An 18,024-nucleotide genomic window follows, 5' to 3' on the forward strand; every position below is an offset into this window, starting at 1 on the left:
ATACAATATTTTACACAAGGCCTTAATGAACTCTTTTTTAGGATGACGTGAAGAAACGCGAAGACGCCTTCAATTCGGTCAAAAAGCAAGCGGCTGACATAATAGATAAAGCACCAAACAAGAACGATCCTGCTGTTCGAGACATTAAGCAAAAACTTGACAGACTGAATAGTTTGTGGGATCAGATTCAAAAGTATGTTGTGATTGTTGCGCGTAATGTATAGAATTGATCACCATGTAAAAGCCTGACCATTACGAACTATTTTTTTCTAGACTCACGAAACAACGTGGAAAGAACTTGGACGAAGCTCTGGTAAGCATTATTAAACACTAAATCATCTTGATAATTTGAAGATCCCATGTGCAGTGATCTTTGCTGCGTGCGACAGCACGTATGCATATATAATACCTAAAAAAATTCTCTTTCACTCTGTGCAGTTTTAGTTTAGTGTAGTTTGTTTTGCATCTAACTTATATAATTTTGTATTATCAGGCCCTAGCAGAAAAATTCTGGGAACAGCTTCAAGCCATCTTAGACAAACTTGGTAAGATTGTCAATTTTGCATATCCACTGTCATATCTGTATAATTACTAATTTAGCTACAAGTAATAATTCTCAATTTGTATTTTCAGATATTCTCTCAGAAACTTTAAAGAACCAAGAGCCTCCTGCTGTGGAACCGAAAGCTATTCAGAAACAACAAGAGGCACTCAAAGAAATCAAGAAAGATATTGAAAAAGTTAAGCCCGAAGTCAACAACTGTCGGCAGTCCGGACAAAAACTATTACAAGTTGTAGGGGAGCAGGATAAACCCGAGATTTCAAAGAATATACACGAGCTAGATGCGGTAATTTATTACCAAAAAAATACAGGAATGATTATGTGCATAAAAAACAAGCCGAATCATTGGTTTTCGAAGTTCTAAGAACTCCCTTGCAAGAGATTCTCCTCATTATGCACTTGCTCATTTTTGTAAAATATATTTGTTTAGTTTATTTGTTTAGTCTTCGATTAATTAATTATTATTCATTCTCCAGGCATGGGATAACATTACTGCTTTGTTTGCAAAGCGAGAAGAAAATCTTATCGATGCAATGGTTAGTCCGTTATGATAGTCGGAATTAAATGTATGAATAACATTCCTAACAATCATGTCTAAATTTCTAGGAAAAGGCAATGGAGTTCCATGAGACGCTCCAGGTATATTTTTTAAAATATTTAAAATATAAGACTCCAGTGAATGCCCGGTGTTTAGTTGTTGGAACAGTTGAGCATATCTATAGGATGTTATTTTATCATTATTTTCAGGAATTGTTGCGTTTCCTCGACAAGGCTGAGGCCCGTCTAGCTGGTTTTGGCGTGATTGGGGCTGATATTGAAGCCGTCAAGAAACAAATCAAGGAACTAAAGGACTTCAAGGGAGACGTTGATCCCATGATGGTGAAAGTTGAGGCATTGAACAGGTCCGTCTTGTACGTTATTTTCTATGTAGATTTTCTCAAGATTGACGAAAATTCAAAGCATTAACGATTTTGATACATTCAAGTGCAAAATGCTAATTCCAATCTTGTCTTTTAAAATTCTTGCCATGCATTTCAACCGTGAACGATTTACAATATGTAAAACAATTGTGGAAATATGTATAGGACATTAAGGAGGCAAGTAATTATTCAAATTTAAGTGTACACAAAAAGTTGGCAATGTCAGTTGGTTTTAAGTATTGTCATTCTGTGGACTTTGTCGACTACTGTTTCTGATGGTCCTTTTGTTCATAGCTATATATTTTTGTATTGCAAAAGTTTCTTTGCAGCATGCATACAAATTTAATCGTTTGCCTGTGTTTATAAGTGTGTGGATTGTATGCATATATGTAGGTAGATTGTGTGTCGCTTTATTGTATGACAAAATTGCATTCATATAACATTCCGAATTTTTACTAATAATATGAATTGTGTACAGGCAAGCGCAAGAACTTACTGAAAGAACATCTCCTGACCAAGCTGCCAAAATCAAAGGACCTCTAGCACAAGTTAACAGGCGATGGGATGACCTGCTCAAGGGCATTGTGGATCGTCAACGAGAATTAGAAAATGCTCTCTTGAGACTTGGCCAGTTCCAGCATGCTCTCAATGGTATATTTTCTTAACACATAATAATTGTTGAGAAATCCTGATAATAATTAACCATACTTTCGTCGACAGAATTGATGGCATGGATGGAAAAAACAAACAAAAATCTGGATACACTAAAACCAGTATATGGTGACCCTCAAGTTATTGAAATAGAGTTAGCTAAACTCAAGGTAAACATTGATTAATACTAATCAAGTTCAAAAAATTATTTACCAGACTATGTGATTATTAAGTAGCGTCAGCTACTTATTGTGATCACTTTGTCCGTCTGTCCGTCCGTCCGTCCGTCCGTAAGCAGGATATCTTTAGAATGCCTCAACATAATCAAAAGCGGTTTTCGCCATTGTACTTCTAATTTTTAGTTCTCGGCCGAGTTCGAAAATGGGGTCAATCGGACCACCCCCCACATCGCCAGGGGGTGTGGTCCAAAATTAAATTCACGTTAATTTTCATATGGGGTATCATTTTAAAGGAAATTTGACCGCGATTTCAATGACGTTAATATTTTTGACCTCATGACCTTGTGGACGAGGTCACAGGTCAAAAAGATACTTAATTGTCATATGGGGTGTCCTTTTAAAGGAAATTTGACGGGGATATCAAGGACACTAATATTTTTGACCTTATGACCTTGTGGAGGAGGTCAGAGGTCAGAAAACACTTAATTTTCATATGGGGTATCATTTTAAAGGAAATTTGACCGCGATTTCAATGACGTTAATATTTTTGACCTCGTGACCTTGTGGACGAGGTCACAGGTCAAAAAGATACTTCATTGTCATATGGGGTGTCATTTTAAAGGAAATTTGACGGGGATATCAAGGACATTAATATTTTTGACCTCATGAGAGTTAGGACGAGGTCATATACGGAAACGCTAAAGGAAACTTGAATCGCTCTGACGCTACTTATTTACATTCGTTTGGAGGGTTTATTTCTTTTATTTGTCCAGGTTTTGGTCAATGACATCCAAGCCCATCAAGTATCAGTGGACACCTTAAATGATGCGGGCCGACAAATAATTGAGTCAGAACGTGGATCGGACAATGCTGCAAAAATTCAACAAAAGCTTAATGGTAATATATCTGAATGGTCTGATTTAACCATTTACAAGCACTTTATGAGCAAGTCAGTGGATGCAGTTCGCTGCATCAAGTTATGAATCACAATCGTAATAAATATCGCATATTTTACAGACATGAATAAAAAATGGGCCGACCTGCAGAAGAAGGCTAACGACAGGTATCACATTTTTTTATTATATCAATTGTGGTTAGTCGTTATAAATACGTTCGAGATAATTTTACACAACCTTTTAACAATGTTTTTTTAGACAAAAAGAACTAGAGGATGCCTTACGTGAGGCTCAGGTTAGTTAATATTTATTAAAAAAAAGTTTTGGACAAACTTTTACAAAAATAATAATGCTCTTCAATATATTGTATCATCACTTTTAGGCTTTTAACGCTGAAATTCAAGATTTATTAATGTGGCTGAATGACGTGGATGCTGCCCTTAACACATCCAAACCGGTATGTGAAATGCTCCTGTTACATATTGTTCAAAGTTGTGGTGCATCAAATAATATAACTTTTTAAATATGCAGGTTGGTGGCTTACCAGAAACTGCACAAGAACAACTGAACCGATTCATGGAAATTTTTAATGAACTTGAAGGTATGTATTATGCATGAATACGAAAGTATAACCAAATTAAACCGAGAGGTGCATATTTAAATATTATTTCATCGACTGTGTGTAGCTAATCGACCTAAAGTCGAAGCAATCTTGCACCAAGGGCAAGAATATTTAAAGAAGTCCACTGAAGGCTCCGCTACCAATCTGCAACACAATCTTCGAACTCTGCGTCAACGTTGGGAGTCTGTAATGAATCGAGCCAACGACAAGAAGATCAAGCTTGAAATCGCCTTGAAAGAGGCAATGGAGTTCCATAAGGCTTGCCAAGATTTCATTGATTGGTTGACTGAAGCAGAACGCTATCTCACTGGATTGGAGCCCGTGTCGCGTGTGCTGGACAAAGTTGTGGAACAAGTAGAAAGTCACAAGGAGTTCCAGAAAGAAGTCTCAGCACACAGGGAGGTGATGCTGAACTTGGAAAAGAAAGGTACGAGTTACACTTATTATATGATAATATCAGAGCTTTTTAATTAATTAGTGAAATCAATTAATTTGCTAATTAATTACCAATTTTCAGCTAATTAACAATTATAAATTAGTTTTAATTACCTTACTAGAGTAATTAAACTGAGTCAATTATAATTAATTAGTTTCGTGATATTTTAACCAATTAATTAATTAACTAATTAATTACTTAATTTTTGAGATTTATCTGGTTTGCGCTGTTTCGTTTTCCCAGGTAAAGTGGCGTTTTTTAATCTGGCAACTCTCCTATTCTACATGACTTATTTTCAAGCCCTCATAATTAAATTTCATGCAATAATTTCAACTTTGTTACAATAAATAACTGCATACTGTAAAGTATATAAGTGCCAATAATGGAAGACGATATTCTCAAAAATTAATATGAAAATCTTAACAAACTAACAATGTCAATACTCAAATACCATCATCAGCTCCAGTTGAACTTTACTTGATGGACTGATTATAATCATTCCATCAATTAAAGGATACATAAATGTATCCGAAATATGGGCGATGTTAAAATGTAACGATTATTATAAATTTGAGTTGCCGGTAATTATTTCTGCCGTCCGTAATTTTATATTGTAGCTTGTAAATTTGCGTTGAAAACAATTCTTTTTTTAACTAATTAATTATTTTTCGAGAAGTAATTAATTACTTTTTTTAGAAGTAATTAATTAGTAATTATAATTAATTAGTTGAAGCTCTCTAATTAAAAATTGATAATTAATTAGATTAAAGATGTCAGCGCTAATTATTAATTACTAATTAATTATTCTTAATTAAAAAGCTCTGGATAATATTATGTGACATATTTTATGCACTAAAACTGCACCACAATATCGGATTATAATTGTAACATAAAATGTTAATCTAATGTGGGATAATGTTTTATAGGAAACCATCTAAAATACTTTAGCCAAAAGCAAGACGTCATCCTCATTAAGAACTTGCTCATTTCTGTCCAGTAAGTAATTTCCTGTAATCAAAATATTTGCAAACTAATAACTGATAACGATTCTCGTTCACTTCTTAACTTGCAGACATCGGTGGGACAGAGTTGTATCAAAATCCACCGAACGTGGTAAGTGCAGTTTATCTTTTCCTAATTACACCACGGAGCAGAGATATAAATTATTATAGTAATAAGACAAATAAGATGTTATGATCGAGTTGTAATGCAGAGTTTTGCTGTTTCTATTTCTAGTTCGACTGCTGGATCTTGGCTTCAAGGAGGCCAAGGAGTTCCACGATTCATGGACTTCTCTTATGAACTGGTTGGACGAGGCTGACAAGAACCTGGAAGAAATCACTGCCACCGCCGGTAAGTCTAATAAGCGTGGAGGAAAGTGTAGACAGGTCATCAGAATTATGTTTACCTTAGGTCAAAATCCTGTGAAGATTAAGCAAATGCTGGCTAAACACAAAGAGTTCCAAAGGGCTTTGGCTGCGAAACAGCCTGCTTATGATTCAACCATGAAGAACGGAAAAACCTTGAAGGACAAGGCTCCTAAACCCGATGAACCAATTCTTAGGCAGAGTAAGTTTTTTAAAAATGTAATATAAAATGTAATTAACTCGAACTTAATTTTATACGTACGGAGTACTGGAAAAACTATTCCCTTCATTGTCGAGATTTTTTTTTATAACTCGGCAAAAATGTGGGATTGTATCATAATTGACTCTCGTGCCGACGAGGTGGAATGTTAATAATTGTTGTGCTTACTGTATTCCAATATTAAGTACCTTAAACCACTACAGTATGAAAACCAAGTTGTTAAAAGTTAACAGGCGGGAGAGAGTGCATTGATCCGAGCGGAATTTAACTCAATCGTTTTAATTTGTTTACAGTGCTAACAGATTTGAAGAATAAATGGAATGCAATTTGCAACAAGAGTGTTGAGAAGCAGCGAAATCTTGAGCAAGCCCTGCTTCGATCAGGTTAGTACTTTCTTAACCGGTCATGTTTCTAGTTAGAAAATGGATCTTCTAATTTTGTGTTTTTTTAAATCGTTTTCAGGTCAATTCAAGGTGGGTTTATATTTCATTACCGTATTTTATTTCTGTGCGTTATTATTGATATTACTGAATATAAAAAACTCTAAATTGTACTAAATAGGACGCCCTGCAAGAGCTTTTAGACTGGCTGAAGGATATGGATCGCCTCATTGTTGACGATGGGCCAGGTATGTGGCAGATCGTTATGCTTAATTTAATTGTTACATACCCATAATTATGTACGCTTAAGTTGATTGCATTTTAATCCAAGTCAGAATTCGGAATTGACGGTGTGCAATTCGTGATTCATAATTAGGGTAAATGACTAAATATAATTATTTTTTCCAGTTCATGGTGATTTAGACACAGTCACTGCCTTGATTGACGCTCATTCCGTGAGTTTAATTTAGCCTCATTTTCATTTATTACGTCATAAATTGTTCTACATAACATTAGCAATTACTTTTGAACCATGACTAAATTTAAATTCGTGTTTTATACACAGAAAATTGAAGAGGAAGTGAACAACAGACGATCTCAAATTAATGATATTATTCGAACGGCTGAAGAGATGATGGAAACAGCTCAGCCAGATGAGAAGGCAAAGCTTCAAAGTCAAGTCAAAGAAATTAAGACTTCCTACGATAAGATCAAAAAGAAATGTGAGACGAGATCTCGGCGTTTAGAGGAAGCACTTAAGGAGGTTGGTTTTCGTACTATTTGAATCCAACTACTGCACATTAGCTATACTTTAATAGTTGCATAATAAACAAACAAATATTATTCTGTAGGCCGAGAAGCTCCATAAAGCTGTTCATATGTTGCTGGAATGGCTATCTGATGCCGAAATGAAGTTAAGGTAATTGCAAAAAATTGCAAAATCCAACTTTTATTTAATACGACAATGCTAGTGCTAATAACATCCCCGAAATTGGCAAATGTTTCTGTACTTGTAACTTATTTTATGTGATTTGGTAGATTTGCAGGTCAGCTACCTGAAGACGAGGAAACTACTAAACGTCTTTTGGATGAACAAGAAGCGTATGTTTAAAATTTGGGAACAATACAAGCAAAAGGACTCCTCTCCGATGGGGGAATGTGATACACCAAATTGAAGGGTTTTTCATGCTGATCAAGAATATATAAATTTTTTGACCGGCAAACGTATATTAAGGTCACAATTAAAGGTCAAAGGTCAAAATTTTTTATTGCATTTTTGGACGTTTCAGGGCATTCTAAGACTTTGTCTCACTTTCCCCCATGGCGGGAAATTTTTTGGGGTGACACGAGATTTCTAGTGTCTAACTAGGATTGCTAGGTAGCATTGCTAGCTAGGACTGCTAGCTAGGACTGCTAGCTAGGATTGCTAGCTAGGACTGCTAGCTGGAATAGCAACGCTTTCCGCGTACCTAGTTAAACTAACCTAACCTGCTCGCTTCGCTCGCTTAGAAACGAACAAAACCCCAATATTGGGCACAATTACGATAATCGATGGTCCACTTTGCCCCAAATCTCATAGTGCCCCAAAAATTTTACACTTTGTAGAAAAATGATCGGCATTCGACATTCGACAACAAAAACTAGTAATCTCATGTCACCCCAAAAAATTTCCCGCCATGGGGGAAAGTGAGACAAAGTCTTAGAATGCCCTGAAACGTCCAAAAATGCAATAAAAAATTTTGACCTTTGACCTTTACTTGTGACCTTAATATATGTTTGCCGGTCAAAAAATTTATATATTCTTGATCAGCATGAAAAACCCTTCAATTTGGTGTATCACATTCCCCCATCGGAGAGGAGTCCTTTTGCTTGTTTTATACCAAAATTTGTCTACAAACTCATATCTTGATGCATAAATAAATATTTATTAACAAGCCGTGATAATATTTGGTGTAGATTTATGAAAGAACTCAAGTTGAAAGAACGAGAAAAAGATGAGACGATCGAACTTGCCAAGAGTATTTTAGCCAAAGCCCACCCTGACGCTATTCCTGTCATCAAACACTGGATTTCTATCATTCAATCGGTAAGCACAACCTTAAGCTATTTAAAATTTAGTTACCCTTCACAAAATACTGACATGTTTTTATTCCATTGAAGCGTTGGGACGAAATTTCATCGTGGGCAGTACAACGTCAACAAAAACTTCAAGCTCACTTGAATGCCCTGAGAGGAATGGAAGAAATGTTGGAAGAGTTGATGGCATGGCTCAAGGTTTGTAAATTATAGATAAATTTTATTTGGATCTCTGAAAGTAACAGTTTTAGAGTACAACGTGTTATTGTGTTATTCAAAAGTCAAAACTACTTCAATTTAAAATAGTACGCCAATTGTAATTATTATGTTTTTTTTTGCACAAGAAATGTGAGGATACTTTGACTCAATTGGAAGCTGAACCACTTCCGGACGACATGGCTGAGATATTAGTTCTGATTAAGGTATACTGCCTATTTCTAGCTCAAATTATTCCCTGCTCAAATTATTGTGTACTAATTGATTGACATTTGTAATTGCAACATTAATTAGGAACACAAAGGATTTATGGAAGGTATGGCATCACGACAGCCTGAGATTGATGCTGTTTGCAAGCCGAAATTGGTCAGCAGACAACCCATGGTTAAAGGAAAACCTGGACCTCGGCTTCGTAGCACAACACCAGGGTAAGCATGAATCTATCCTAGCACAAATAAATTTCTATTAATGAAATTACGCTTTATTAAAGCTAGGATTGTGTTTTGTTGTTATTTACTACAACCAAAGTTTGACACTGGTTGGATGAAATTATCTTCTTTCTCAGATAATAAATGTTTTATATTATTATTATTTTAGCGGCGAAAGTCGTGAAGCTTCACCTGAATTGGATTTCGCTCAACGTAGATTAAGGTTTGCATGTTTTTGTTTGAATATCAATTTGAATGCAGCGAATTTGAAATTTCGTTATCTTTTCGTGTACTAAATTGATTGCTGGTGTTAAAATACACATATACGCAAATTCTGCTTATCCGTCCCCAGGTGTACATAATATCCTTTTGTACAATACAAATGAGTGGATAGCTTTATGTTTAATTTACGGACATATAGAAATGCATGCAACCCGGTTTAAAGTAGTTTTATTTCATTGCACTTTGGCAGCGCTAAGACGGTTGGAGGATCACGGGAGTCTACTCCCATGTCAAGGATGGAAAGGTTTGTTCTTGGCTTTTGGGACGCAGTTTTTCACGAGCGTGCTTCAATTTCCCTTTCTTGTCACCACTCCTTGTTCATCCTTGTCAATCCCATCCACTCACAATTGCATGTGCTTGAAAATGTTTTTGCACGTCATTTCTTATTGTGTTGTTTTATATATTTCTCTACTTTTTTATGCACTCGTCCCAATAGTCCGGGCAGAGAAGACTTGTTCCCTCACATTGGACCAAGATTCGATCGCAGAGGAAGGTACATACATTCCCCAGAAAAAAAAATAATGTTGCTTAATGAAATGGTTATTGTACTCTCTGCTTGCTTATGGTTTGGTTATGGCCGCTTTTGTCATGTACATATTATGGAGACGATTTATGATAAAACTCATTAATTATATTTAAGTGAGACTGTTAGTTTTGATTAATTATAATTATTTAAATTCGTATCATAACACATTTATCCGACTAAACATTTGATTGGCGAGATAAGCATTAGTTACTGAGCTGCTCTTGTATTAATGTGGTGTTTACGGTCATTGTACAAAATGAGTAATATTTAACATTATAGTATATTGATTATATTCAGAAAAGGCATTCATTTTGTCACGTTTCTAACTTACAGCAAAGCCGTTGAGCCACAAATCAAGAACCCACGCGTAAAAGCCTTGTGGGATAAATGGAAGGTGGTCTGGATGATGGCTTGGGAAAGGTAAAAATTCGGGGTAGCGAATTGTGAATTAGAAAAATGCTTCCGCTTTCCTTTGATAAGGACAAGCGTTGAGCATGGACCTATAACCACGTCCCTGTAGCTGCATTATTTGATTGTTGTTTTTATATAAAATTACAGACAAAGACGACTTCAAGATAAGTTCAACTATCTGCAAGAACTTGAAAAGGTTAAGAACTTTAGTTGGGAAGACTGGAGGAAACGCGTAAGTTGGTCATTTTTTTATAACAACATATAAATATGCTGTACTAGTGAAATTTACAAAAAAAGTTTACAACTACATGATAATACCAGTGATTTTTTAATAATTGTAGTTCCTACGATTTATGAACAACAAGAAATCCCGAGTGAGTACTTGATTTATGCTATTTGGTTTACTACCCATTTAAATTGGGCTGGTCTAGTTAATTCAATTAATGTGCATAAAATCGTATTCCCAACAGGTTATGGATTTGTTCCGGAAAATTGACAAAAACAATGACAATCTCATTCCTCGAGAAGTATGATTTACTTATTAGTTGACATGCAAGATTTAGTACAACTGAAATATTACAATTCATTTGTTATGTTTTACAGGAATTTATTGATGCAATTATGAAGACAAGTAAGTAATTTAGTTATAGTACTTCTACAATTTATTAGTATTCAGAAATTTATTGAACCTTCCTCCCCAACAGAATTCCCAACTTCCCGTCTCGAGATGAATGCCGTAGCGGACATGTTTGACCATGGAGGTAGGTTTGATCAGAGAGTTTCTTATTATAAGCGGTTGGCTATTTTCTATTTGAGGGGTGGCTAGTGTGGAATAATGTTTTGAATGCCGGGTTTGGCTGAAAAAAAAGTCGTCTAACTTTTGCACTACTCTCTTTGCAGATCATTTGATTGATTACATGGAATTCATTGCTGCCCTTCGCGCCGACTGGGAGGACCGAAAGCCCATGTCCGAAGGCGATGTCATTGAAGATGAAATCCAAAGACAAGTCATGAAGTGTACTTGGTAGGATATGTTAAATTCAGTTTTTTATGTTTACTAAACCAAGAATTTATTGAGCAACAAATGTATGGAGAAAGATGTGCAAAAATATTCGTTTAATTAACTTTGAAAGATGAAATACTAATAATCTTATCCTGTTTTGTTTATAGTCGTCAAAAGTTCCGTGTGTTCCAAGTTGGCGAAGGAAAGTACAGAGTAAGTACCAAGTCAATGATAACGGCTTAGTCGTATTGTCAGCACTTCAATATTGATGTTTTTATTTTAAAGTTTGGTGAAAGTCAAAAACTCAGACTAGTTCGAATTCTAAGAAGTACCGTCATGGTTCGTGTTGGTGGAGGATGGGTGGCTTTGGACGAATTCCTAGTTAAGAACGATCCATGCAGAGGTGAGTATATGCTTTTACTCTTCAATGCGAAACACTATGTCAAACTAGTTGAGCATTATTCGAGGGAAGGATAGTACCGATATAATTTTAAGATGTGTTGAATAGTTTGTTAGTATTGATCTATGTATTAGGAAGGATAAACATATTTGGTATATTTGAGATTAGGTTGGTGATTCTCATCTTAGGTGTTAAGATTACCTCATTAGGAGCATAGCAATGAGCCATACTGCATGATACGTCCGAATTTGAAAACTATAACACCATTTACTTAATCTTGCTAATAATGTGACCATTTTATTGACTCATACGTAATATTCATTTATACGACTAATTACTATTATAACTCAAATGGGTGTTCGCTGTTGTTTGCTAAAATTATCTGTGGCGGCATGTACTAATCTAGTGGTCCTGATGGTTCCTGAATTGATGGGATTAACAATGGGGCACGAACAAAGTTGTCCGTCTTACGGATATGGATCACCTTGTCGCAGTTGTATATGTAAGCTACGACTTGAATGTAAAATTAATCACTACAAAATCTCGTATAACGTTGTTTTGAGATTGTTTTTGTTTTTTTATATTTCATTTTTACGTTCGCTTTTGACAGTTGGATTTATTCTTGTTGTTGTATTTCATGTCATATATGCATCCAATGTTTTGTCGTAGCTTTTGTCGTCGTTTTTTATTAAATTCTACCATGATGATATATGTGTCTATGCACAATTTCGTGAACCAGAGCTTCACTGATTGCTTATGCTAACCATAGTCTACTATAATGTCTGTAGTTAATGAATATATGCTACCCTCTTTGGTACAGTGGAAAATGCATGTCACGCTAATATTTTATTTATACGCAGAGATTTTATCGGATTTGTTTACTTTTTAGTGCGGTTTCGGAATTGAAAATTTTTATAGATTGCATTTTACTCGTTTAGCTATTTAGTCACTAGAAGTACATACATAGCTGCATGATAAAGTTTCAGCACATTAGTTTTGTGGAATGATCGCTGCATGTTCTTTACGACGAATATATATTTAGAGAGTTATTCTGTATTGTTGTGAGTATTGCACTTGATTCGAAACACTAAAACCAGAATGCTGTCCTCATTAAATCCTTTTCACTCTGGATCTCACACCGTCCTTTCAGTTTGCATCAATTATTCAAACGTTCATTTTGGTTAACACTGTTTGTTTGATTTCCTGAGTTTGGTTGGTTTTGTTTATTCGAGTGCAACAACTCAAGTGGTGTGGACTGATTTAACTGTGTTTCTAACTTGTTTCTCTGCTTTCTCCATCCAGCCAAGGGTCGAACCAACATCGAGCTGCGTGAACAGTTTATCTTAGCTGATGGTATGCCCGATTTTTATGAATACTTCAACATTATGCATCTTTTTTTGTTTGTTTTAATACAATAAAACAATAGGAGTCTCCCAAACTATGACGGCGTTCAAATCCAAGCCGAGTGGAAGCACGATATCAAGTGGGAACCGGTCAGCACAGTCACTCCCAGCAGCGGGTCCAATCACAAAGGTTCCTACCCACCACCCCACACGTCAATTACGCATGCATTTGCTAGTTAGCCCTACCTAATGCTTCCAATAATTACATTTATTAGCGAAACTAATGGCCAATTATCTATTGCTTTCGCTTATCACTTTGTGCATGAGATGGACAAATTGTGTTTAGCATACATATAAAATACATGGATACAAAATCATCCAAGTCATCCATGCGAATTGAACGATTGATAAACGACGAGGTTGAGTGAGATAGTTTACAAAATAATTGAATTTAGCTTAAATTGGACAGGACGTGAGAGATCTCTCCTCTCCTGTGTTCAGCAATAATGTCGCCATTGTCCCCCTAAATATGTGTCTGTTGTAATGTTGAAAATTCTTGTTGCGTGATGATTTCAATATATAGCCGAGTACATCATGGCCCAGCTGAAGCCAATATTTGACAGTATTCGACAAGGAAATGATTTGGGTGGAAGTTTCCGATGCTCATTCTCACATTCCAGTGCCAACACTTGCTCACATTCTTCTTCTAGATTATTAAAATCAGCAACCTCCAGATGGAAACCGATCCGCCAATGGGTAATCGCGAATGTGTGGCTCTGCTAAGAGTGGAAAACAATTAATGGAATGAAGTATTTGTAGAATTGAGTAATTACATTTGCAAGACCGAAAATTAAATTGTCGTCAAACAAAAGAATAAAATGTCTTAACGAGTTTGTACATATTGCACGTGATACTGACGTATTCTTGTCTTTCAGAAATTCTCACCAATTTTTAAGCTTTCTTCAAATCTGCTTCTGATTACCTTGCAAACGCAACCTGACTATGATTGCCTTTTGTGCTGAGTGCTTTTGCTTGACCAATAATAATTTCCTGAAAATCTCTAACTTCTAAAAACTGTTATAGGTGAAGGAGCGCAGTATTCGAAGTGTTCCAATGGGACAAAGAGCTAGATCTACAGATCGGACTACTCCAGAAAGCACATACTCTGATGACGGATTCTCATTATCTCGACCTCCAAGACGATCATCAACTGGGCCTGGACGTATGTGCATAATTTGTTGTTGTTTTCGCTCTTTTTCGCATGATCGCTTGATATAAATTGTTCATCTCAAATTTTGACATATTTATGAATAATTTGGTGCTTTTCTTTGATACATTGTGATTGCGAAGCATACATATCAGTTGTGTATTGTGAGTTTGCTTTTAAAAATAGCCTTTTTTGTTAGGTGGTAGTCAACCGGGTAGTCGGTCTGGTAGCAAACCCCCGAGTCGTACTGGGTCCAACGCGTCGTTGGATAGCACTGGTAAGATTTTCATCATTTATACGATGAGTGTGTCGTGAATATTTTACTTTGCGATTTGGCTTGTTTGTTCATAACAATGTGGAATGAATGTGGTAAACATAGTTGAATTACGAATTTGTATTAATCCATTCCGCGGTGGAAACAAGCTTTGTAATATTATATTTCGAGGAACTTGCGGAATGGTCATTTTACAAACATGTTTGTTAATGCCAATCTCTGGAAATTGTAGATGATTATGGGACCCGTATTCCCGTTCGTCGTTCGGCCAGTTTGAAACGAGGAACATCCGGCAGTACATTTGGTAGCAGAGGACCCTTGGCAACATCCACCCCCTCCAGGCCTGCTTTCTCCCTGAGTACCAATCTCAACGGATCCCGTGGTCCAAGCACTGAGAGGTACGTGTAATACACAGATTTGATTCAAAATGTCATTTATTTTTATATTTGTAAGCACTTTTCTCGAGAGAAATTTGCTGGATATCTGCGTCAGTGAACACGCCGCTATGCATTAGTCGTAATTGATAAGGTGTATTATGTACTGATGAGACTCACGACGATTTTAATCCTCGCAGAGCACATTCCTTTACCCGGCCATCCAGTGCTACTCCTATGAAACGCACTGGCTCAGCTTCCAGCATCTCATCACTAACTAACTCTGCTGGAAGGTAAAGACTGAAAAGATTAACTGGAAACTTGGTTTATTTACCTCTGAGCTACCATAATCATACATAAATAAACCAACAACATAATAATGCTGTAAAAAAACTTAACCCTATGCTTTTGCTAATTAATTTGCATAGACCGTCAAGAATACCATTGTATGTCGGAGGAGAAACTGGTTCTGGTGAAATCAGTTTGGATAGGTAATGAATGATATACAAAACTAATAGACTTAACGATCTACAACATTAATAACTAAGCAATGCTGTAAAGTTAACTGGGATTGCTTGAACGAAATTATAATATAATCTTGTTAATCTCGGTGGGTGACAGATCACGGACGCCTTCTAACAGTAACATTCCGGTGGCAGTGTCTCATCAGACTCCAAGGTACTAATAATACATACCTCAAGTTCATTTTGTCATTTTCGAGAAGACCGAGTGGTAAATTCGACAGTCTCAAATGTGACCCTTGAAGGTCATTGGTGATAAAAAAAGAAAGTGTCCAATATTGTCGACGAAAGAATTTTGGATTGCAGCAGTTTAGAGGGAGAAAGTTAGTGACGTGCATATTTATTCTAAAGTTGAGTCATTAGAGTACGGGAGCAGATGTAAAGAAGAAAGTAGTGAAAGTCTTGATGTGACAGGTAACAGATTGTGCTCATTTATCTCTTGGGAGCAACGTCTGGCTACATAGCTACAGTAATGGCTAGGGGCACCAGCACGTGTGGTTTAAGATAATACTGTGCATCTCGTCAACTTTTATCCAGTGACTTGTTTCATTCTAACTCCAACCGAGTTCCCCACCGGTTTTCAAATATGATAATTAAGATTTCCTTCAGCTCTTTATATTTCCGCTTCGGTGGAGCTAAATGTTTAGTTTTACCTCTGACTGTTGCAAAATGTTAAATAAAGTGTGGATAATCCCTTCAGATTTGAGACTGGGCAAAAATTGAAAGTGCACGCTCATCATCAAGAGCTGCTTAAGAAATGGGTCCGCCTTTTTCTGACGTTGATTTAATTTTAATTGACGTCGGCATCGTGTTTCTTGTGCAAATACCAAATTGTTAATGCGCAACTGATTTTTTTAGAACGCCATCCGGAGGATCCAACGTATCCTTCTCGCTGTCTGGAACTGCAGGCGCTGCTGCAACGTCGTCCACGTCTGCAACAACGGAAAGAGGACCCGGAGGAACTACACGAACCGCAACCTCCGACTCTGCCACTAAATCATCATACTCAACACAGTCCAGGTCCAGCTTCCAAGAGGAGTAGACTCTCATGTCATGATAACACTCATCAACACCATGTATTTTATCCGCATAGATTTTATTCATGTTGGATTTATACTTATTTTACTGCCATTCAAAGCCAACTAGGCGAGTGCAATTATTAATGCATTTGCTATATTTGACATTTATATCGTTTTTTCATAATTATAAGCCACAAGCATTCACAAATTCTCTCTTTTCTGTTGTATGAAAAAAGGTGTAGCTCTTTACGAAGTGTCCAATCGTTTTGGGAGACATTTTTTTACCAATAACGAGATGAGATTATTTGTCTTTTCACAAACTCCTCCTTACATAACTTCTACTGCTACTCTTATTCAAAATAATAATATAATATTACGAGCAGTACACGTATTCCTGTGATTAACCGGTTTGTACCACTACAAATTCAATTGATAAACGATGTATAGTTCTTCCTTCCTCTTTTGTATTTTTGCTAACTATACAAATAACCATTACTTGCGCCAAACTAATTGTATTATTTCAAGTATTGACTCTTAATTTCGAGGTCTCACTCATGCAATTATGATATCCAGTGTATTAAGGAATTTCAAAGTGAGAGTTTTATATTTCAAATCGATATTGATATTGTGCCATAATAGCATCTTTGTTACATATAATTTTGGAATATGAATACGCACAATTATTAATTATGCTCCATTTATGACAAGTTTTTGTAGTGTTCTTCTGATTACAGTGTAATTTTAGTATGAATGAGTTACCACTACTGTCTCCATAATTATGTTAACAAGCGTATTTCTGAAGGTTATAGGTTACTGATTTACAAGGGTGGTTGTGATGACGCGTAACAATTTGCCGTTGCAAATATCCCGTGATAAATAATAAGAGTGTAGTGCCCGATGCTGCTACTGCTCATGCTATACATTTGGATACCAATTTTGTAACACGGCGCGATTATTAATTAACGAATTAACACTTGATAAGAATTGACACTAAAGCGATTCTTCTACAGCTTAGTATTTTAAACCAGAAGATTGCTTAATGTCGTAATCGGGTTTCATTTGTAATATTATTCTACGAATAATTACCATATTACGAATTAACTTGCACAAATATTTTCTAGGATAAAACCATAACAATTGTACCATTAATTATACTAGTTTGACTTCCAAAACCCCGCCCTTATCGCTAGTTACGGTAACTCTAGCATAGAATAGAACCATAATTATATTTTGTATTCACTAACAAATAGTAACAAGAACTACAGTAATACATAATACACTTTAAGAACAATAAGAAATAAGTACGGTGAAGCTGGAAATTTGCAATGTTGGAAGGAGTCACACTTCGGGATAAGAAGGCACACATCTATTTTTGGGAACGATGCGACAAACAATTTTACTTTTTTGATTCCAATTTCAATCATTGTAATTGTACAGCTTGCACAAAATATTTGAAAAATTAATAAAAAAGAGCTAATATTTTAATAATCGTAATCCAGCAACTTGTTTAAGATTATTCGCCGGCATATGTAGCACATCCCATAAACTATGGCACAGCATTATACAATATCACTTTTAGACTTAATTTAGTTAGCATGTGTTTGTAAGTACTTGGTTGCGTAACGTGTCACTTATCTCCTGGAACCACTCAGGTCATCGATATTAGTCACCAGGATTTTGACTTTCCCGTCGTTCCTGGTTGGTCTTATCT

The 18,024-nt window shown here is 36.0% G+C and overlaps 1 protein-coding gene across 15 annotated transcripts in view; it reads left to right on the forward strand.

The window, feature by feature from the left end:
- Positions 1–17,807, forward strand: part of LOC110844801 (microtubule-actin cross-linking factor 1) — a 70,293-nt gene extending 52,486 nt beyond the window's left edge. For 6 of the 15 annotated variants that reach the window (XM_035856229.1, XM_035856251.1, XM_035856204.1 and 3 more), the window contains 53 exons: positions 42–193; positions 274–313; positions 494–545; positions 634–848; positions 1,039–1,098; positions 1,169–1,201; positions 1,310–1,464; positions 1,648–1,659; positions 1,961–2,133; positions 2,203–2,303; positions 3,086–3,209; positions 3,330–3,375; positions 3,467–3,503; positions 3,591–3,665; positions 3,740–3,809; positions 3,895–4,257; positions 5,193–5,262; positions 5,339–5,379; positions 5,503–5,619; positions 5,680–5,835; positions 6,147–6,236; positions 6,316–6,326; positions 6,415–6,481; positions 6,642–6,688; positions 6,799–6,996; positions 7,085–7,152; positions 7,272–7,334; positions 8,190–8,319; positions 8,394–8,507; positions 8,654–8,731; positions 8,820–8,953; positions 9,123–9,176; positions 9,426–9,479; positions 9,672–9,728; positions 10,095–10,181; positions 10,320–10,404; positions 10,514–10,546; positions 10,643–10,699; positions 10,776–10,803; positions 10,877–10,933; positions 11,073–11,196; positions 11,343–11,388; positions 11,461–11,578; positions 11,982–12,077; positions 12,878–12,928; positions 13,002–13,108; positions 14,002–14,140; positions 14,325–14,402; positions 14,632–14,797; positions 14,974–15,066; positions 15,202–15,264; positions 15,395–15,451; positions 16,153–17,807. In XM_035856229.1, the coding sequence (XP_035712122.1) occupies positions 42–193; positions 274–313; positions 494–545; positions 634–848; positions 1,039–1,098; positions 1,169–1,201; positions 1,310–1,464; positions 1,648–1,659; positions 1,961–2,133; positions 2,203–2,303; positions 3,086–3,209; positions 3,330–3,375; positions 3,467–3,503; positions 3,591–3,665; positions 3,740–3,809; positions 3,895–4,257; positions 5,193–5,262; positions 5,339–5,379; positions 5,503–5,619; positions 5,680–5,835; positions 6,147–6,236; positions 6,316–6,326; positions 6,415–6,481; positions 6,642–6,688; positions 6,799–6,996; positions 7,085–7,152; positions 7,272–7,334; positions 8,190–8,319; positions 8,394–8,507; positions 8,654–8,731; positions 8,820–8,953; positions 9,123–9,176; positions 9,426–9,479; positions 9,672–9,728; positions 10,095–10,181; positions 10,320–10,404; positions 10,514–10,546; positions 10,643–10,699; positions 10,776–10,803; positions 10,877–10,933; positions 11,073–11,196; positions 11,343–11,388; positions 11,461–11,578; positions 11,982–12,077; positions 12,878–12,928; positions 13,002–13,108; positions 14,002–14,140; positions 14,325–14,402; positions 14,632–14,797; positions 14,974–15,066; positions 15,202–15,264; positions 15,395–15,451; positions 16,153–16,336 (4,926 nt within the window). In that variant the 3' untranslated portion in view covers positions 16,337–17,807. Of the gene's footprint in view, positions 1–41; positions 194–273; positions 314–493; positions 546–633; positions 849–1,038; positions 1,099–1,168; positions 1,202–1,309; positions 1,465–1,647; positions 1,660–1,960; positions 2,134–2,202; positions 2,304–3,085; positions 3,210–3,329; positions 3,376–3,466; positions 3,504–3,590; positions 3,666–3,739; positions 3,810–3,894; positions 4,258–5,192; positions 5,263–5,338; positions 5,380–5,502; positions 5,620–5,679; positions 5,836–6,146; positions 6,237–6,315; positions 6,327–6,414; positions 6,482–6,641; positions 6,689–6,798; positions 6,997–7,084; positions 7,153–7,271; positions 7,335–8,189; positions 8,320–8,393; positions 8,508–8,653; positions 8,732–8,819; positions 8,954–9,122; positions 9,177–9,425; positions 9,480–9,671; positions 9,729–10,094; positions 10,182–10,319; positions 10,405–10,513; positions 10,547–10,642; positions 10,700–10,775; positions 10,804–10,876; positions 10,934–11,072; positions 11,197–11,342; positions 11,389–11,460; positions 11,579–11,981; positions 12,078–12,877; positions 12,929–13,001; positions 13,109–13,501; positions 13,675–14,001; positions 14,141–14,324; positions 14,403–14,631; positions 14,798–14,973; positions 15,067–15,201; positions 15,265–15,394; positions 15,452–16,152 lie in introns of all 15 variants that reach the window. The other 9 variants (XM_035856218.1, XM_035856213.1, XM_035856209.1 and 6 more) reach the window with 9 other exon arrangements.
- Positions 17,808–18,024: the final 217 nt, after the last annotated feature.

The sequence above is a fragment of the Folsomia candida genome, unplaced genomic scaffold, assembly GCF_002217175.1.
Source record: "Folsomia candida strain VU population unplaced genomic scaffold, ASM221717v1 Fcan01_Sc001, whole genome shotgun sequence".
Classification (NCBI taxonomy): domain Eukaryota; kingdom Metazoa; phylum Arthropoda; class Collembola; order Entomobryomorpha; family Isotomidae; genus Folsomia; species Folsomia candida.